The sequence below is a fragment of the Prionailurus bengalensis genome, chromosome C2 (assembly GCF_016509475.1).
Source record: "Prionailurus bengalensis isolate Pbe53 chromosome C2, Fcat_Pben_1.1_paternal_pri, whole genome shotgun sequence".
NCBI classification, from domain to species: Eukaryota; Metazoa; Chordata; class Mammalia; order Carnivora; family Felidae; genus Prionailurus; species Prionailurus bengalensis.
This window is the reverse complement of record NC_057350.1, coordinates 13,177,910-13,192,612: the sequence shown is the minus strand read 5'-3', so window position 1 is coordinate 13,192,612 and position 14,703 is coordinate 13,177,910. Positions and strand designations below refer to the sequence as shown.

The following is a 14,703-nucleotide window of genomic DNA, read 5'->3' as shown; positions in this document are numbered from 1 at the left end:
GGACCTTGCCCTGCAGACAGCAGTGAGCCCCCAAGAGCTTTAAGCAAGAAATCAGAGTTCCAGACCCATGGATTTTGAGGCAGAGCATAGAGTGACTTTAGGGAGCCAGGAAAAGAGGTAGGACATTGATGTCATAGTCCAGGTGACTGGACTTTGTTTTAGTTTAGTTTTTTAGTTTTTTTTTTTTTTTTTAATGTTTGTTTTGTTTTGAGAGAGGAGAGGGTGACAGAGTGCGAATGAGCAGGGGAGGGGCAGAGAGGGCGAGAATCCCAAGCAGGCTCCATGCTGTCAGTGCAGATCCCCACATGGGTTTTGATCCCACGAACTGTGAGATCATGACCTGAGCTGAAATCAAGAGTTGGACGCTTAATCAGCTGAGCCGCCCAGGCGCCCCTCATTTAGTTTTTAATCACAAACCTGAGTCAAGAAGTAACATTTGAGCAGCTCACTATAAATATTATCTATCAATCATCTATCAGTCAAGCATTCATTTGTTTATTATTTCTTTATTTTTGAGAGAGAAAGCAAGCAAGCGCAGGGGAGGGGTGGAGAGAAGGAGAGAGAGAATCCCACGCAGGCCCCTCACTGTCAGGACGGAGCTGGATACGACATCCCCCTCAACCGTGAAATCATGACCTGAGCCCAGATTGAGAGTCGGATGTTTATCCTACTGGGCCACCCAGGCGCCCCTCAATCATTTATGTTTTTTTATCTGTGTCATAACTTGGTAGCAATATATGGGGTATATTATGAAAGTGACAAAGTACAATCACAAAAAAAGGAAATAAATAGAAGTGGAAAACCCACTCTTTTTTGTCCTGTGGGGCCCCTGGCTTGAGAGCCTTGCACAGGAATGTCCCTTGCTTTGGGAATGTCCCAAAAAACTTTGAGTCACAGAGATGGTCCGTCTGGGGGACAGGAGGCACAGTCCTAAATGAGCCCGGCCGGTGGCATGGGAACAGAGGAAGGACAGGTGAGGAGGCATCAGCAGGAGGAAGCGACATGATGTCAGCGACTGGTCTCCTAGCGAGAGGAGTGAAGACGGGAGAGGGCAAAAACAGGGGTGTGTTTTAGGGCCTGGTGAGCTGGTGAGCAGAGAGGTGAAGCCCGCCAAAGGGAAGGGGTGCAGATTTGGCTGGGAAAGACCATCTCCACCCCGGTCCCTCTTTCCCTGCCTTTGCAGGAGGCTGGAGGGTCTGTGCCTGTGACACGTTGCTTGTGAGGGCAGTGACCCAGGAGCGGTGTCCTGTGGGCAGCTGAGACACAATGGCGGGCCACCAACTGGCTGCACCCTGACATAGGGGCCAAGAGCTAACGTGAGCCATGGCTCGCCAAGGGAAAGAAGAGGATGCTCTTCCGTGGCGGGTGGAAGGAGAGGGCATTGCGTCCTCCACCCAGAACAAAAGATGAGGGCAGATGTGACTGTCAGAAGTGGAGGCCTGGGGGGGAACCCAGCCCCCGGATGGATGACGGCTCAGCCTGAGAGGGAGCCAGGAGAGGCCCTTGGCTGGGCTGGAACTTGGCATTTCACGCCGGGGATAACCAAGTTTGACACTGACTCTTCACTGAGCCTTCCAGACCGTCCAAGTTGGCCTAAGTGAATTTCACTCTGTTCCTCAATAATCGGGTCTGGTTCCTGATGTTACATTTTTCGTTTTTTTTTTTTTTCCCCTGGATGCTATTTTTAGATGAGGGGGTTTTCCCCCCGGTACAGAGGAGTAGCTATGTATTTTCCTAGGGTTCTTGTGCCTAGTTAGGGAATAACCTTTGCAGCGTCTGACAACAGCCATGTTCTCGGTGTCTCCTCAGGTGGCCATAAAGGTCATTGACAAGAAGAGAGCCAAAAAGGACACTTACGTCACCAAAAACCTTCGGCGAGAGGGGCAGATTCAGCAGATGATCCGCCACCCCAACATCACCCAGCTCCTTGATATCTTGGAGACGGAGAATAGCTACTACCTGGTCATGGAGCTGTGCCCTGGAGGCAACCTGATGCACAAGATCTATGAGAAGAAGCGGCTAGAGGAGTCTGAAGCCCGCAGATACATCCGGCAGCTCATCTCTGCCGTGGAGCACCTGCACCGGGCTGGGGTGGTCCACAGGTAAGGGCCGTGCCACGCTCACGATCACCGACCCTGTGCTGAGCGGACGGCACAGCGGGTCAGTGCGCTCTCGGCAAGGCTGAATTGTTGCAGCACGCTGTGCACCGTCTCCGGATTTTTGTGTCGGGGGATTGTTTTGTGTGCCATCGTGGGGTGGAAAGAGTGACCTCTGAAACCAGGGTGCCAGGGTTTGCATCCTGGCTCTACCCCTCCACAGTTGTGTGACCCTGGGCAAGTTACTTCACCACTCTGAACTTCAGTCTCTTCTTCTGTCAAATGGGAAGAGGAATGATGCCTTGTCTCATGGTTGTTGTAAGGGTCCGTGTAGAGAATGCAATGAGTTAATCTATGAAAAGTGCTGAGAACAGTGCTGGGTCCATACATGTAAGTGTTGGCTGCTTGAATCAATGTTAAGGTGGCATGGGATGGTTTTTCAGCTGGTGCTGCGCATGATGCTTTCGTTGTATTTGCTTTACATATGGTAGTAGCTGTTTTATTCAACAGAACTGAATCACCATTTTTTTTTTTTTTTTTTCTTGAGAGAGAGACAGAGCATGAGCAGGGGAGGGGCAGGGAGGGAGAGGGAGCCACAGAATCCAAAGCAGGCTCCAGGCTCCCGAGCTGTCAGCATAGAGCCCGACGCGGGGCTCGAACTCACGAGCCCGTTAGGTCATGACCTGAGTCGAAGTCTGATGCTCAACCGACTGAGCCACCCAGGCGCCCCTTGAATCACCGTTTAAATTGTGAATTTGCTCTTGAAAGTAAGGGGTGTGTCTCATGAGCCAGACTAACCTTGCAAATGATTATGAAAGTCAAACTTTTTTTTTTTTTTTTAACAGTCTGTTCCCTCCTGAGGGGGAGCTCCACAAGGAAAAGTGAATGGAAATAGCATGCCTAGCAATGTTGCCGTGGGTGGTGGGGGCCTATTTTTAGTGCTGTATTAAAATACAATGAAAGCAAAAGAAAGAAAAATATTTAAAAAGTGCCCTTTTTTACCCCCAAGAAAATGTTGACTTTACCAATAAATTCATACTTCTTCCTTCTTGCAATTATAATCAGTAATTACTCTGGGCTGTTGAGAAAACTTAGGGTCACATTTAATTGATTATCATTTTATTTATTTATTTATTTATAAAAGTTTATTTATTTTGAGAGAGACAGAGACAGTGTGAGCACAGGAGGGGCAGAGAGAGAGAGAGAGAGAGAGAGAGAGAGAGAATCCCAAGCAGGCTCCACGCTGCCCGGGCAGAGATTGACTTGGGGTTCAGCCTCACAAAACTGTCAGATCATGACCTGAGCCGAAACCAAGAGTCAGACACTTAACCAGCTGAACCACCCAGGTGCCCCATGTTTAAAAATTGTTTTGTATTGAGGTACAATTCACATACCACGAAAGTCACTATTTTAACGCGTACGGTTCAGACATTTTTAGCATCGTAACAGAATTGTGCAACTATTGCCACTCATTTTAGAATATTTTCATCACTCCAAAAAAGACACCCTGTACCCATCAACAGCCACTCTCCATTCCCGCCTCCTGCCAGCCCCTGGCAACCACTAATCTACTTTCTGTCTGTGGATTTGCCTGCTCTGGACATTTCTTTTTTTTTTTTTAATTTTTTTTTCAACATTTTTAATTTATTTTTGGGACAGAGAGAGACAGAGCATGAACGGGGGATGGGCAGAGAGAGAGGGAGACACAGAATCGGAAACAGCCTCCAGGCTCCGAGCCATCAGCCCAGAGCCTGATGCGGGGCTCAAACTCACGGACCGCGAGATCGTGACCTGGCTGAAGTCGGACGCTTAACCGACTGCGCCACCCAGGCGCCCCTGGACGTTTCTTATAAAAGGAAACAAACAGCTGTGGGGTTGTTTGTACCTTTGTCTATTATGAACGATGCTGCTATGAACACTCATGTGCAAGTTACAGCATGAACATGTGTTTTTACTTCTTTTGAAGAATTCTGCTTGCAAGCAGGAGAAGGGCAGAGATGGGGAGAGAGCGAGAGCGAGAGAGAAAATCCCCAGCAGGCTCCACGCTGTCAGCACAGAGCCCGGCAGGGGGTTCAGGCTTAGGAACCTCAAGATCATGTCCTGAGCTGAGAGAGATTAAGAGTCGGACGCTTAACCGACAGAGCCAGCCGGGGGCCCCAGTAGACACATATTTTTAAACATTCAGCTTCTAACGGTGCGTTTTATGTGTTTGAAAGCCATTCATATTCTGATCAGTGAAGAAAGCAGCTCTAGGCCTTGAATTAACGGAGCTTGTAGGCTTTCAAGGTGAAGAGGGCCTTTCCTTACTAATGGGATTGGATGCTCTACCCCGTGGTGCTTAAGCCTGCGGACGTGGTGGGGGAGGTCCCCTGGCTCAGAGCGATTCCAGGGCCTTGGCCAGGCATCATTCAGGCAGATCAGTTCCTCGCTGAGGTGACAGTCTCTCCACGTACATGTTTTCTTTTTTTTTTTTTTTTTTTCAACGTTTATTTATTTTTGGGACAGAGAGAGACAGAGCATGAACAGGGGAGGGGCAGAGAGAGAGGGAGACACAGAATTGGAAACAGGCTCCAGGCTCCAAGCCATCAGCCCAGAGCCTGACGCGGGGCTTGAACTCACGGACCGCGAGATCGTGACCTGGCTGAAGTCGGACGCTTAACCGACTGCGCCACCCAGGCGCCCCACATGTTTTCTTAGTCACACATGTTGTCACGAAATCACGCCTCATTGGAACTCTTTGAGTTCCGGTCAGCAGGGAAGGGAACGTTCGGAAATTTTAAGGGAATAACACTATTTGTGGCTCTTTCCATCGATACCCTGGCGCGGCCTGCCGTGTCACAGCTCTGCCCTTGCAGGAGAACAATGGCCGTGAGTGTGCCTGGTTCTGGCTTTGTTTATTAAGGAGACAAAGGCAGAGACCTCACGAATGAATCAGCTTGGATTACTGACTCTGCTGGTCAGAGTGGCAAATAGAACGGGGGGTCCAAGCTTTCTGCAGGTCTCGGGGTGTCATTACGAGGGTTTTGAGCTGTCAAAAACCAGCTGAGCGCCCAGCTTCGCAGGATCCTGAGGACAACAAAGGGAAATCCAGTGCACGCTCACCGTCTTCTCCCGCAGGAAATTCTCAACAACGCTTTTAAAGTCATTTTAACAGATTCCCATCCCTCTCGGCACAATTACTGTCAGGACGTCAAAGGAATGAATTTAATCATGTTTTGATAGCAAAGACGGTGTGCTTTTCTTCCTCTGATCTCTGACATTCTCCTTCTTTCTCTGTCCTTGGAAAGGTGTTCATAAGCCGGCGATGGTAGAGGCTCAGATCTTTCAAAGTTAGGGGAATTTGGAAACATAGGTGTCGTTGAGGGAGGAGTCCTTTGTTTTTCTCTCTGGCGATCATGTTAATGAGCGCCAGTGCGCACGGACGTGGGTGGTTAGGTGGTGGAGACATCACAGGAACATGATCGTGCAGGCGAGACTCATGGGCTGACTCTAGCTGAATGTCTTGACTTTCCCAAATTCTGTACCACTAACAGCATACATGACCCAGTCACCGCTGGTATAGCCTTTACTGTAGCCCTTTCCCATGGTGGCAGTTTCTGTCCTGTAGGCTGCAAAGAAGAAATGGATTTCTTTTTCTTTCTTTTCTTTTTTGTATTTACCAGATTTTTAAGTTATTTTTTTTTAATGTAATCTATTGTCACGTTGGCTAATGCACAGCGTATATGGTGTGCTCTTGGTTGTGGGGGTAGATTCCCGTGATTCCCGGTGCTCATCCCAACAAGTGCTCTCCTCGATGCCCATCACCCATTCCCCCCCCCCATCAACCCTCAGTTTGTTGCCTCCCTCTCTGTTTGAAACTGTTGTTTCATAAATTATTTTGAAGTTAGATTCTTCAAATGAATAAAAGAGTATGGTATTTCAGAGATGCCCTGGGAGTCCCTCGTGGGAAGATTTCTGAGCAAATAGACTGGATCATCCCAAAAGGATTTAGGGTGAGTTTTGGTGACTGTGCCTGTCCAGTGATTTAAAGGGCTTTTGGTTAGTGTGTTAGAGGATGCTCTAACAGCACAGTTCCTGATTAGGCTGATACTATATCCTTGTATTCTCGTCAGCTTAATGCTTGGCAAAGCCCTTGTTTCCTGTGATATGAAATCTAAATATTTAATTGTCTACTCAGAACTACTGAAATATCCTTTACAGGAAGGAAATCTTTAAAAATCATGTAAATATTGTAAGCAGAAAAAGAGAAAAGGAAACTAAAGCTGTATATAGCAAGATTCCCTTAGCAGCTGGCAGAGAAATTCATTTTATACTGGGCTCCTTTGTCTTTTGCTATCGTAGGGCTGTGGCTGACTTTTACAAAAGTAGAGTATGGTCTGATTTCTTCATTACTCCGTGTTAGGATGGCCTGAGAAAACTCCACGTTTAAAATATAACGATTTTTTTTCTTTCTCTCAAACGTGCTTGCCCAGCGCGGTGCCCAAACCTGATGATCTGCCTGTTGTATATAGAGCGTTGACTCTTAACGTCAGTCAATGAAAAGTGTGATTCCGCGGACAGGCTAATTTGAGATTCGTCGGTTCATTCAAAATAACAAAGTCCAATCAAACCCTACAGACAAAACGTAACAGTGTAACACAATACCACCATCCCTGAGCAGGAAGAGAGGAGCCGAGGGGGCCCGCAGGACCAGGGCTGAGAGACACATGATCAAAGGGAGTGCGAGCCTGTGTTTGGATGTACGTCAACACTGCCACTCCCAGGGCCGTGACCTTCCTCATTCATCAATATCGGGAAAGGGCCCTCTCTGCTCAAGAGGAATGTGGTGGAAGAGAAGGGACACTCCTTTGTTCTCTTGGGCCTGACAAGAAGCAGGCACACCACGCAGTGGTGGGGCATTGAGTTCTTTTAACTTGCAGGTTTTCTTGGAGAGGGGAGGGCAGGAAAGGTGGACGAGGAGGGGGTGGCTTCTGCTTACATTCAGCAACTGTTTGGGATCCCTGGGCCTTCTGCTGAGAGACCGCACATATCTGGAGACGCTGGTCACATTTAGCAAAGGTTTTGTGTTGAGCTGGGTTTAAAAAATCGGATCGGAACTATGAGATTTCACAAAGCTCTAACGCAGCAACTTTATGGAGCGGGTTGCAGGGTGATCAGCGGCGTTGATTCCGAAGCCAGACTGCCTGCACCCACGTGCTGGTTCTGCCACTTAAAAGCTGCCCTGGGCAAATCGCTCAGGCTTATGTGCCTCTCTACACAATAGGGATAATGGGTCATCCACTTCACGTGGTTGTCATGAGGATTCAATTAGTCCATTCACGTTAAGTGTCCAAACTGAGGCAGTAAGTATGGAGTACCTCATCCTGCCCTGCTCATTCTTCAGGTCCTTGTTCTAAGATCACCTCCTCCAGGAGGCTCTCCAGGCTAACTCCCTGGTCCTAGACCCACACTGCACTTCTACTTTGCTTTCCAAACTTTTCAAACGGTAGCTTTCTTGTTTGGTATCTGTTTTCTGCACAGGCCACAGGTAGCCCAGCATGCAGCCCAGTAAGCATACAGCAAGACTTTGTGGAATGAATGAAGGCCAGTTGAATGACTACAGCTAGTGTCAGAGTTAGCACTGGGATGGAAGCTTTTTGGCAGCCAGTTCATTCTGGAATATTCCATATCGTCCCTAGAATATCAAAGGAGTTTCCAGGCGCCTGGGTGGCTCAGTCGGTTAAATGTCCCAACTCTTGGGTGTCGGTTCAATGCAGAGCCTGCTGGGGACTCTCTCCCTCTCTCTTGGGCCCTCCCCTGCTCGTTCTCTCCCCCTCTCTCTCAAAAATAAATAAACTTTAAAAAAAAAAAAGGCAAAAAAAAAGGGGGGGGGCGTTTCTTCATTGTCTTAGTACCAGTTTGTTTATTTTTAGGTCCCAATTTGTAGAGTATCATCTTTTTAGTGAGTGAGTAGCTCTTTCACTTTATAAACAGTTCATATCTAGAGCATTGGAGGAATTCAATAAAGGTTTCATTTTGAATAAATAAATCAGGTACGTGCTTCACAAATTATTCTTGTGTTTTATCAGAATGCCCATATTGTAAGTAAATCAGTGATTAAGAAATCATTTGCTTTTAATACAGTGCTTTTGAAGATAAACCTAACCCCCCAAAAACTCGTTTCCTGCAAAATGCCTATGGCCTTGGGGAGTTAAGTGCTTTTCTTGGATGCTTTATTCTTTTTTTTTTTATTTAAAAAAAATTTTTTTTTAAAAGAGAGACAAAGAGCATGAATGGGGGAGGGTCAGAGAGAGGGAGACACAGAATCTGAAACAGGCTCCAGGCTCTGAGCTGTCAGCACAGAGCCCGACGCGGGGCTCGAACTCACGGAACGCCAGATCGTGACCTGAGCTGAAGTCGGCCGCTTAACCGACCGAGCCACCCAGGCGCCCCTTGGATGCTTTATTCTTAGCTTATTGCTAAAATCAATCTCCACAGGCACCAATGTCTCCTCCAGACCTGATCCTATATGAGCTTGCTCTGGCCACCCCCTGGGCTCTTTCTCTCTGACCTTTCCGTGGAGGGCTAATGGCCCCCAGTGCTGTTTGCTTATCACCCAATTAATCACCTTTTTAAGTCTTTTCTGGGCTCTCCTCCAGAGGAGGGCACTTGGTCTTAGCACCTTTATTATCCTTATCTCTGCCAATGGTAGGTTAGCCTGGGAGTGGCCACAAGACAGTGGGGCTCAGTTTCCCTCCTGCTAAGGGCCCTGCCAGGTAGCCACTCTTGGGACACCATTTTTCAAAGCAGAATTAGATGCTCGGAGTTTAAACTACTTGCCCAGGGCCACGGGACAGTCAGTTAGAGAGCCTGTCGGTCCTTGTCTCCAGCTGCCAGGTCTGGGGCCGAGACTGTGCTCAGCGTCTCTGCCCTGGGTCGCTGCCCCCCTCTTGGAGGCGCCTTGCGCTCATGTCTTCACTTCCATCTTTTGTCTCCACCCGAGTGGCACCTGTGGTCTCTGTGACTTGGCCTGAGGTTTGTTAGGGGCCTGACCTTTGACCGTACCGGCTGGAAAGGGCCTTGGGGAGGCCGGCGGAGAGCCCCTTCCTTCACTTCCTCCCCAGTGTTCTGGGTGTATGTGCGTGCACGCGAGTGCGCTCACGTGTGCACGCGTGTACACGCTCACCTACGTACACATAAGCATGCACACACAAGCATGCACACATGCACATATGCATGCAACACCACACGCACGCCCTCACGCCCGCTCACGTGCACACACGCATGCCTACACGCACGCACACACACATGCATGCCCAGTACACAATGATCATCCGTGCACACACATACGCGCACGCAGACATGGCCACCCACAGGCACACCTGTGCAGGCACACACGCCCACTCTCCACCTCCCTAGTACTCTCCTGGCCGCCTTCCCTGAAGGGTCCCAGCGGCTGCTTCTCCTCTCCTCACACACTGAGCGCCAGGACCCCTTATGTTTGTTATGGCAACAGAGCCCTCCCCAAAGCACACCCCTCTGTCTGGGAGGGCTGTGGCTGGAGTTCTTGGCGGCTGGCCTCCAAACCTTGGAAGGTTTGGAGGTTACCATCGTTCAAGAAATGCAAGGAGAGTTTGGGTGAGTGGGTGGGTGCAGGGGGAAGGAAGGCGAGGGGCACACTTGGTAGCCTGTGGGTGGACCTTTAATTGCTAGTCACGGCCTGTTGGAGCTTGTGCTTTTGAAATAAACTAGAACAAAGGGCTGGTGATTAGGGCTCTCCCCTCGGGCCCTCTCAGTCTCCGGAGAAACACCCATCAACCCCTCTCAGTCTCCCCCTTCCCCAAGCTTAGTAGAGACTGAGACCCGGTGTCAGGTCTCCAGAGCTCTGTGATGATGAGGCCCTTGGGCATTGCTCCTGGAACAGCCCGGTGTCCAGAGAAGGCTCTGTGCCTGGGCCCCTGGTGGCCTTTTCTGGGCCAAGCTCCCTCCTTTGTTCCCAAGACACACAGTAATTGCTTTTGGTAAATTCTCAAGACTCAGGCGCCCCGCCCCAGCACTGTCCAGGTAACCCCCTCCTCTGGTGCCCCCTTGTATTAGGCCACGCCCCATCCCCTCTCTCTGTCTCCTCTCTGAAGCCCCTTTGGCCAAGAAAAAGCTGTCTTCACCACCCCCTCCCCGCTCCCGCCATCCAGGGACCACTTTCTTTCCTTCTCTTCTCTTCTGAGGCTTAAGTTCACTCCGAACTTGCAGTTTGCCAGCCACAGGGAAGACCCGCTCACACTGCAAGACTGTGGGAGGAGCTTCCTACTTCTCTCTCCCCTCCATAAAGTGATGAATCTGATCGAGGGACACTGCTGTGAAATTGAGGATTGCCTCCCTCATCAAGTGCGAACCAGTCCGCTGTCAGAACGTTCCTTCCCAAATGGCAAATCTCACGCTTACCAGAGCCAGATATCTTGTTCTCGGGGATGGGGCTAGTGTAAGTAGCATCTTTTCACAGGGACCACAGGGCGGTTTTCTGGATAACAGAGGCCTGCCAGTATTTTTGTTTGTTTGTTTTTAAAAGATGCAGTGAAATATGCTACCGCTAAAACCTCATGGATAGATTCATCCCTCTTATTATTCAAGAAGATGTCGCTCAATTTTGTGGTCTCCTGGGAATATTTGTGGTCTCTGGGGTCAGTTGTTGAAGAGCTGGGCAGAGGGTCTGAGTGGTCCACTGTGCCGAATGGGGCTCGTAATTAATTTCAGATGGTAAGGGTTCCCCGACGTGAACATCGTGAGTGAGGCACTTGCTTGTAGCGGTAACATTCCTAGTACTGATCTCCTAGGAGGGGAGAAAACTATCCAAAAGCTACTTTTAAAGAGTTAATAGATTTTATTTTTTTTTTTTAGAGCAGTTTTAGGGTTACAGAAAAATGGTGCTGAAACTGTAGAGTTCCCACATGCCTTCCCACCCCTCTTCCGCATGGTTTTCCCGGTTAATATCTTGTGATAGCGTAGTACATTTGTTAGAATTGATGGACCAATGTTGATGCATTATTATTAGCTAACGCCCATAGTTTACATTAGGGTTCTCTCCACCCTGTGCAGTTCTGTGGATTTTGACAAATGCCCGATGTCAGCATCGTAATAACTTCGCCACCTATGAAAATTATGGGCCACCTCTTCTTCTCCTCCTCCTTCAGGCAACCACGGATCTTTTTACTGCCTCCATGTTTTTGCCTTTTCCAGGAGGTCATATGGTTGGAATCACACAGTACGTAGCCCTTTTCAGATTGGCATCTTTCATTCAATCATATGCATTTAGGTTCCTCTGTGGCTTTTCATGACTTGGTAGCTCATTTCTTCTTATTGCTGAATTAACTTCCCCTTGTCTGGGTGGACCACCCAGTTTGTTTACCCATTCATCTCCTTGTGGACAGCTTGGTTGCTTCCAGGGTTTGGTAATTATGAATAAAGCTCCTATGAACATTCCTGTCCACAAGTTTCGGATTCTTGGGGTGCCTGGCTGGCACCGTCGGTTGAGCATCCCAACTCCCGACTTCAGCTCAAGTCATGATCCCAGGTTTGTGGGATCAAGTGCCACGTAGGCCTCTGTATTGAGTGTGGAGCCTGCTTAAGATTCTCTCTTTCCCTGTCCTGTAAAAAAATAAAATAAGGTTTTGGCTCTTTTGGGTAAATACCGATGCAAAAGCTACTTTTAAAAACATGATGTTAAAGCCTTTCTTCCTGAAGAGAAGGAAAATATTTTCCCCCTCCTTCTAGATGTATTTCAAGACAAGGCAGAAGGTAGCAATAGATAAAGCCAGAAGTTGTGGAATGTTCCTTTCATTTGGGTAGATGAGGTACACTCCTTTCCTGAACAGAGACTAATGTAGCTCACCTTTAGTCCTGGAAGGTTTAGGCAGTCCGAAACATTTAGAAACATTGGCAGAAGGGTAATAAATAGGTAAACAACCGAGTAACAGGTTTGTTCTGAGCGTTTGTCCTAAGGGTAGGTACTATGGGATGCGGTGGGTGGAAATGAAAACTGATTATATTTTTCTCACTTTGCCCAAGAATTACATTTTATACTTACTCCCCTGGTTTTATGACATTTCCCCAATTTCAAAAGCGGGCATTTTTTTTCCCTCTTTTGCATTTTTTCTTATTTTTAGTCTTCCATTTATATCATTCTTCTCATCATTGTGGTTGTTCACTAGGCTTTTGTGGGCCCAGAATTATCCAGCTTAGCTTTGTAATTCTTGGCAGTTGCTTTCTTATACCTCACCTCTCTCAATTGTTTTTCTCCATAGTGTATGTTCTGAACCAAATTTCTCCTTTAATGCCTTAGTGTGGCTTCCATTCTTTCCAGGGAAAGAGGTTTAATTTCGCTGGAAACAAACTGTGGCCTTCCTTTAGATTTAAATAGCACAGCTGCTTTATAATCAGTTTGCACAGGATCACAGTTTGGGCTATTGCTGGCCCAGTGTTTTGTGTGTACGTGCAGTTTTTTGGAATTACCGTAAATGCTGGAATAGAAGGTCAAATTAGAGCATGTCCTACTTCTCTTCAGAAAAGAGGAAGTGTCTAATTTTCAACAACAAAGTACTAGCTGGAACAGACCCATTAACCTTGACTCACTTAGGACTTTGGGAGCTTTAGAAGTCACCCGAGGAAACGAATAGAAAGGCAGGCCAGGACGTTTTACACGGCTTTATTTTTTTTTTTTTTTCAACGTTTATTTATTTTTGGGACAGAGAGAGACAGAGCATGAATGGGGGAGGGGCAGAGAGAGAGGGAGACACAGAGTCGGAAACAGGCTCCAGGCTCTGAGCCATCAGCCCTGAGCCCGACGCGGGGCTCGAACTCACGGACCGCGAGATCGTGACCCGGCTGAAGTCGGACGCTTAACCGACTGCGCCACCCAGGCGCCCCTTACACGGCTTTAATAATAACTTTCAGGGTCATAACCTCACAGTTGTGAGGGTCTGCGACAACTCTAAAAACAATTCATCGAGTTGTTGATTTGTAGAGATTTTAAATGGGTGCTTATTATTCAAATGGCTTGTGCTGAGACTACCCGCCAGTATTCACAAAGTGCGTTATCACAAACATCCAGTCCACCGCAAGGTCATGCGACCCTGGTAACACCAAAGGAAGGCTCTGTCATCCCTGTCCTGACTGTGACAAGTTTCAGTAAAATTGTTTCATGATATGTGTGGGTGTAGGAACAATATTTCTAAAGCTAACATTATGTTATATGCTCTTGAAGATAAATAGAATGATCATTTGGTAAATCCATTGCATTTTTAAAAATTACATATGTGTCTTTTCCAAAACCCTTTTTCTGAGGAACAGGGTCTTCCCATTGGGAAAATGAGGGGGAGATTACCTTATATTTGGGGTCACCCTGTATTTGGACATATGTGATACATTTTATTTTTTAAATGTTTTAAAAAAATTTCTTTATTTGTTTTTGAGAGAGAGAGAGAGAGAGAGAGAGAGACAGAGAGCAAGTGGAGGAGGGGCAGAGACAGAAAAGAGGGAGACGCAGAATCCGAAGCAGGCTCCAGGCTCGGAGCTGTCAGCACAGAGCCTGACGTGGGGCTTGAACCCATGAACTGTGAGATCATGACCTGAGCCAAAGTCAGACGCTTTACCGACTGAGCCGCCCAGGCGCCCCTCCATGATCCCTTTTAAAGGCTGACATAGGTTTTATATAGTCTGTGCATTGTTTCCACTGGATTGAAGCGAAGGGACACAGTTCTTCCTCCCGTTGGTGGGTGCATGTGGGTGGGGGGATATCCATATGCCCTGGCTGCAGGTTTCAAAGCAGACCTCCCCTTTCTCACCCAAGTATGCAGCCCTAAAGGTACCAGCCACCTCCCAATTTTGAAAGACGTTGGATGTTTTATAGAGCTCACCTTTTTTTCTCCCTTGATTCCTTTTCTTCTCCCAACTTGAAATGCTTCCCATTATTGTTCCTGTGACAACTGTGTCCCGGGCTTTCCCTCCCCCACCCTCCCTTCACCAGCATGTTATCCTTGGTTCTTCTCCCCAACCCCCAACCCCCAATCTCCTCCCCCCCGCTGCCCTTCATCCTCTCCCTGGGCAATCTCCTGTCCTTTCAAGGCTCAGCTCCCCAACTGAGGTTGAAAATTGGTAGTTTGCCGGAGGTAACTTGCCTGCAAGTTTGGCCTATGCAATGTGGCTGTTACTGTTTTAAATGTGAATTTGTTGCCAACATTTAAAAATTGGGATAAAGTCCAGATTGCTAGATTCTCTTGGAGAAAACGATGAGCTGGCGGTGTTGGGACTGAGCTGTGAGCAACTGTCCCCGTTAAATGGGACACTGCTTTCCCGTTTACCAAAAGCCCTAGCAAAAGCTCCCTTTTGTCTCATGACTTTGACGTAGTATTATCGGTTGCCATTTTTGCTTATCATGATTCTGCTGTTCTATTCCTTTGGTAGAGATATGAGGAAGAAGGATTTCTTTTGCCTGTGCCTCTGTTCAAAAGTGGGAAAAATAAACTAGACCAAGAATGCTGTGGGTTTCAAAACAGTGGAATAGAGCGTGTGTGTGTGTGTGTGTGTGTGTGTGTGTGTGTGTGTGTGTAAAAGAATATTCTTACATATCTAATAC

The 14,703-nt window shown here is 47.8% G+C and overlaps 1 protein-coding gene across 1 annotated transcript in view; it reads left to right on the top strand.

Annotated features, from left to right (window-relative positions):
* Nucleotides 1-14,703, top strand: part of HUNK (hormonally up-regulated Neu-associated kinase) — a 111,463-nt gene that overhangs the window by 43,707 nt on the left and 53,053 nt on the right. Inside the window, exon 2 of the mRNA XM_043593745.1 lies at nt 1,810-2,102. Within this exon, the coding sequence (XP_043449680.1) occupies nt 1,810-2,102 (293 nt within the window). The remainder of the gene's footprint in view (nt 1-1,809; nt 2,103-14,703) is intronic.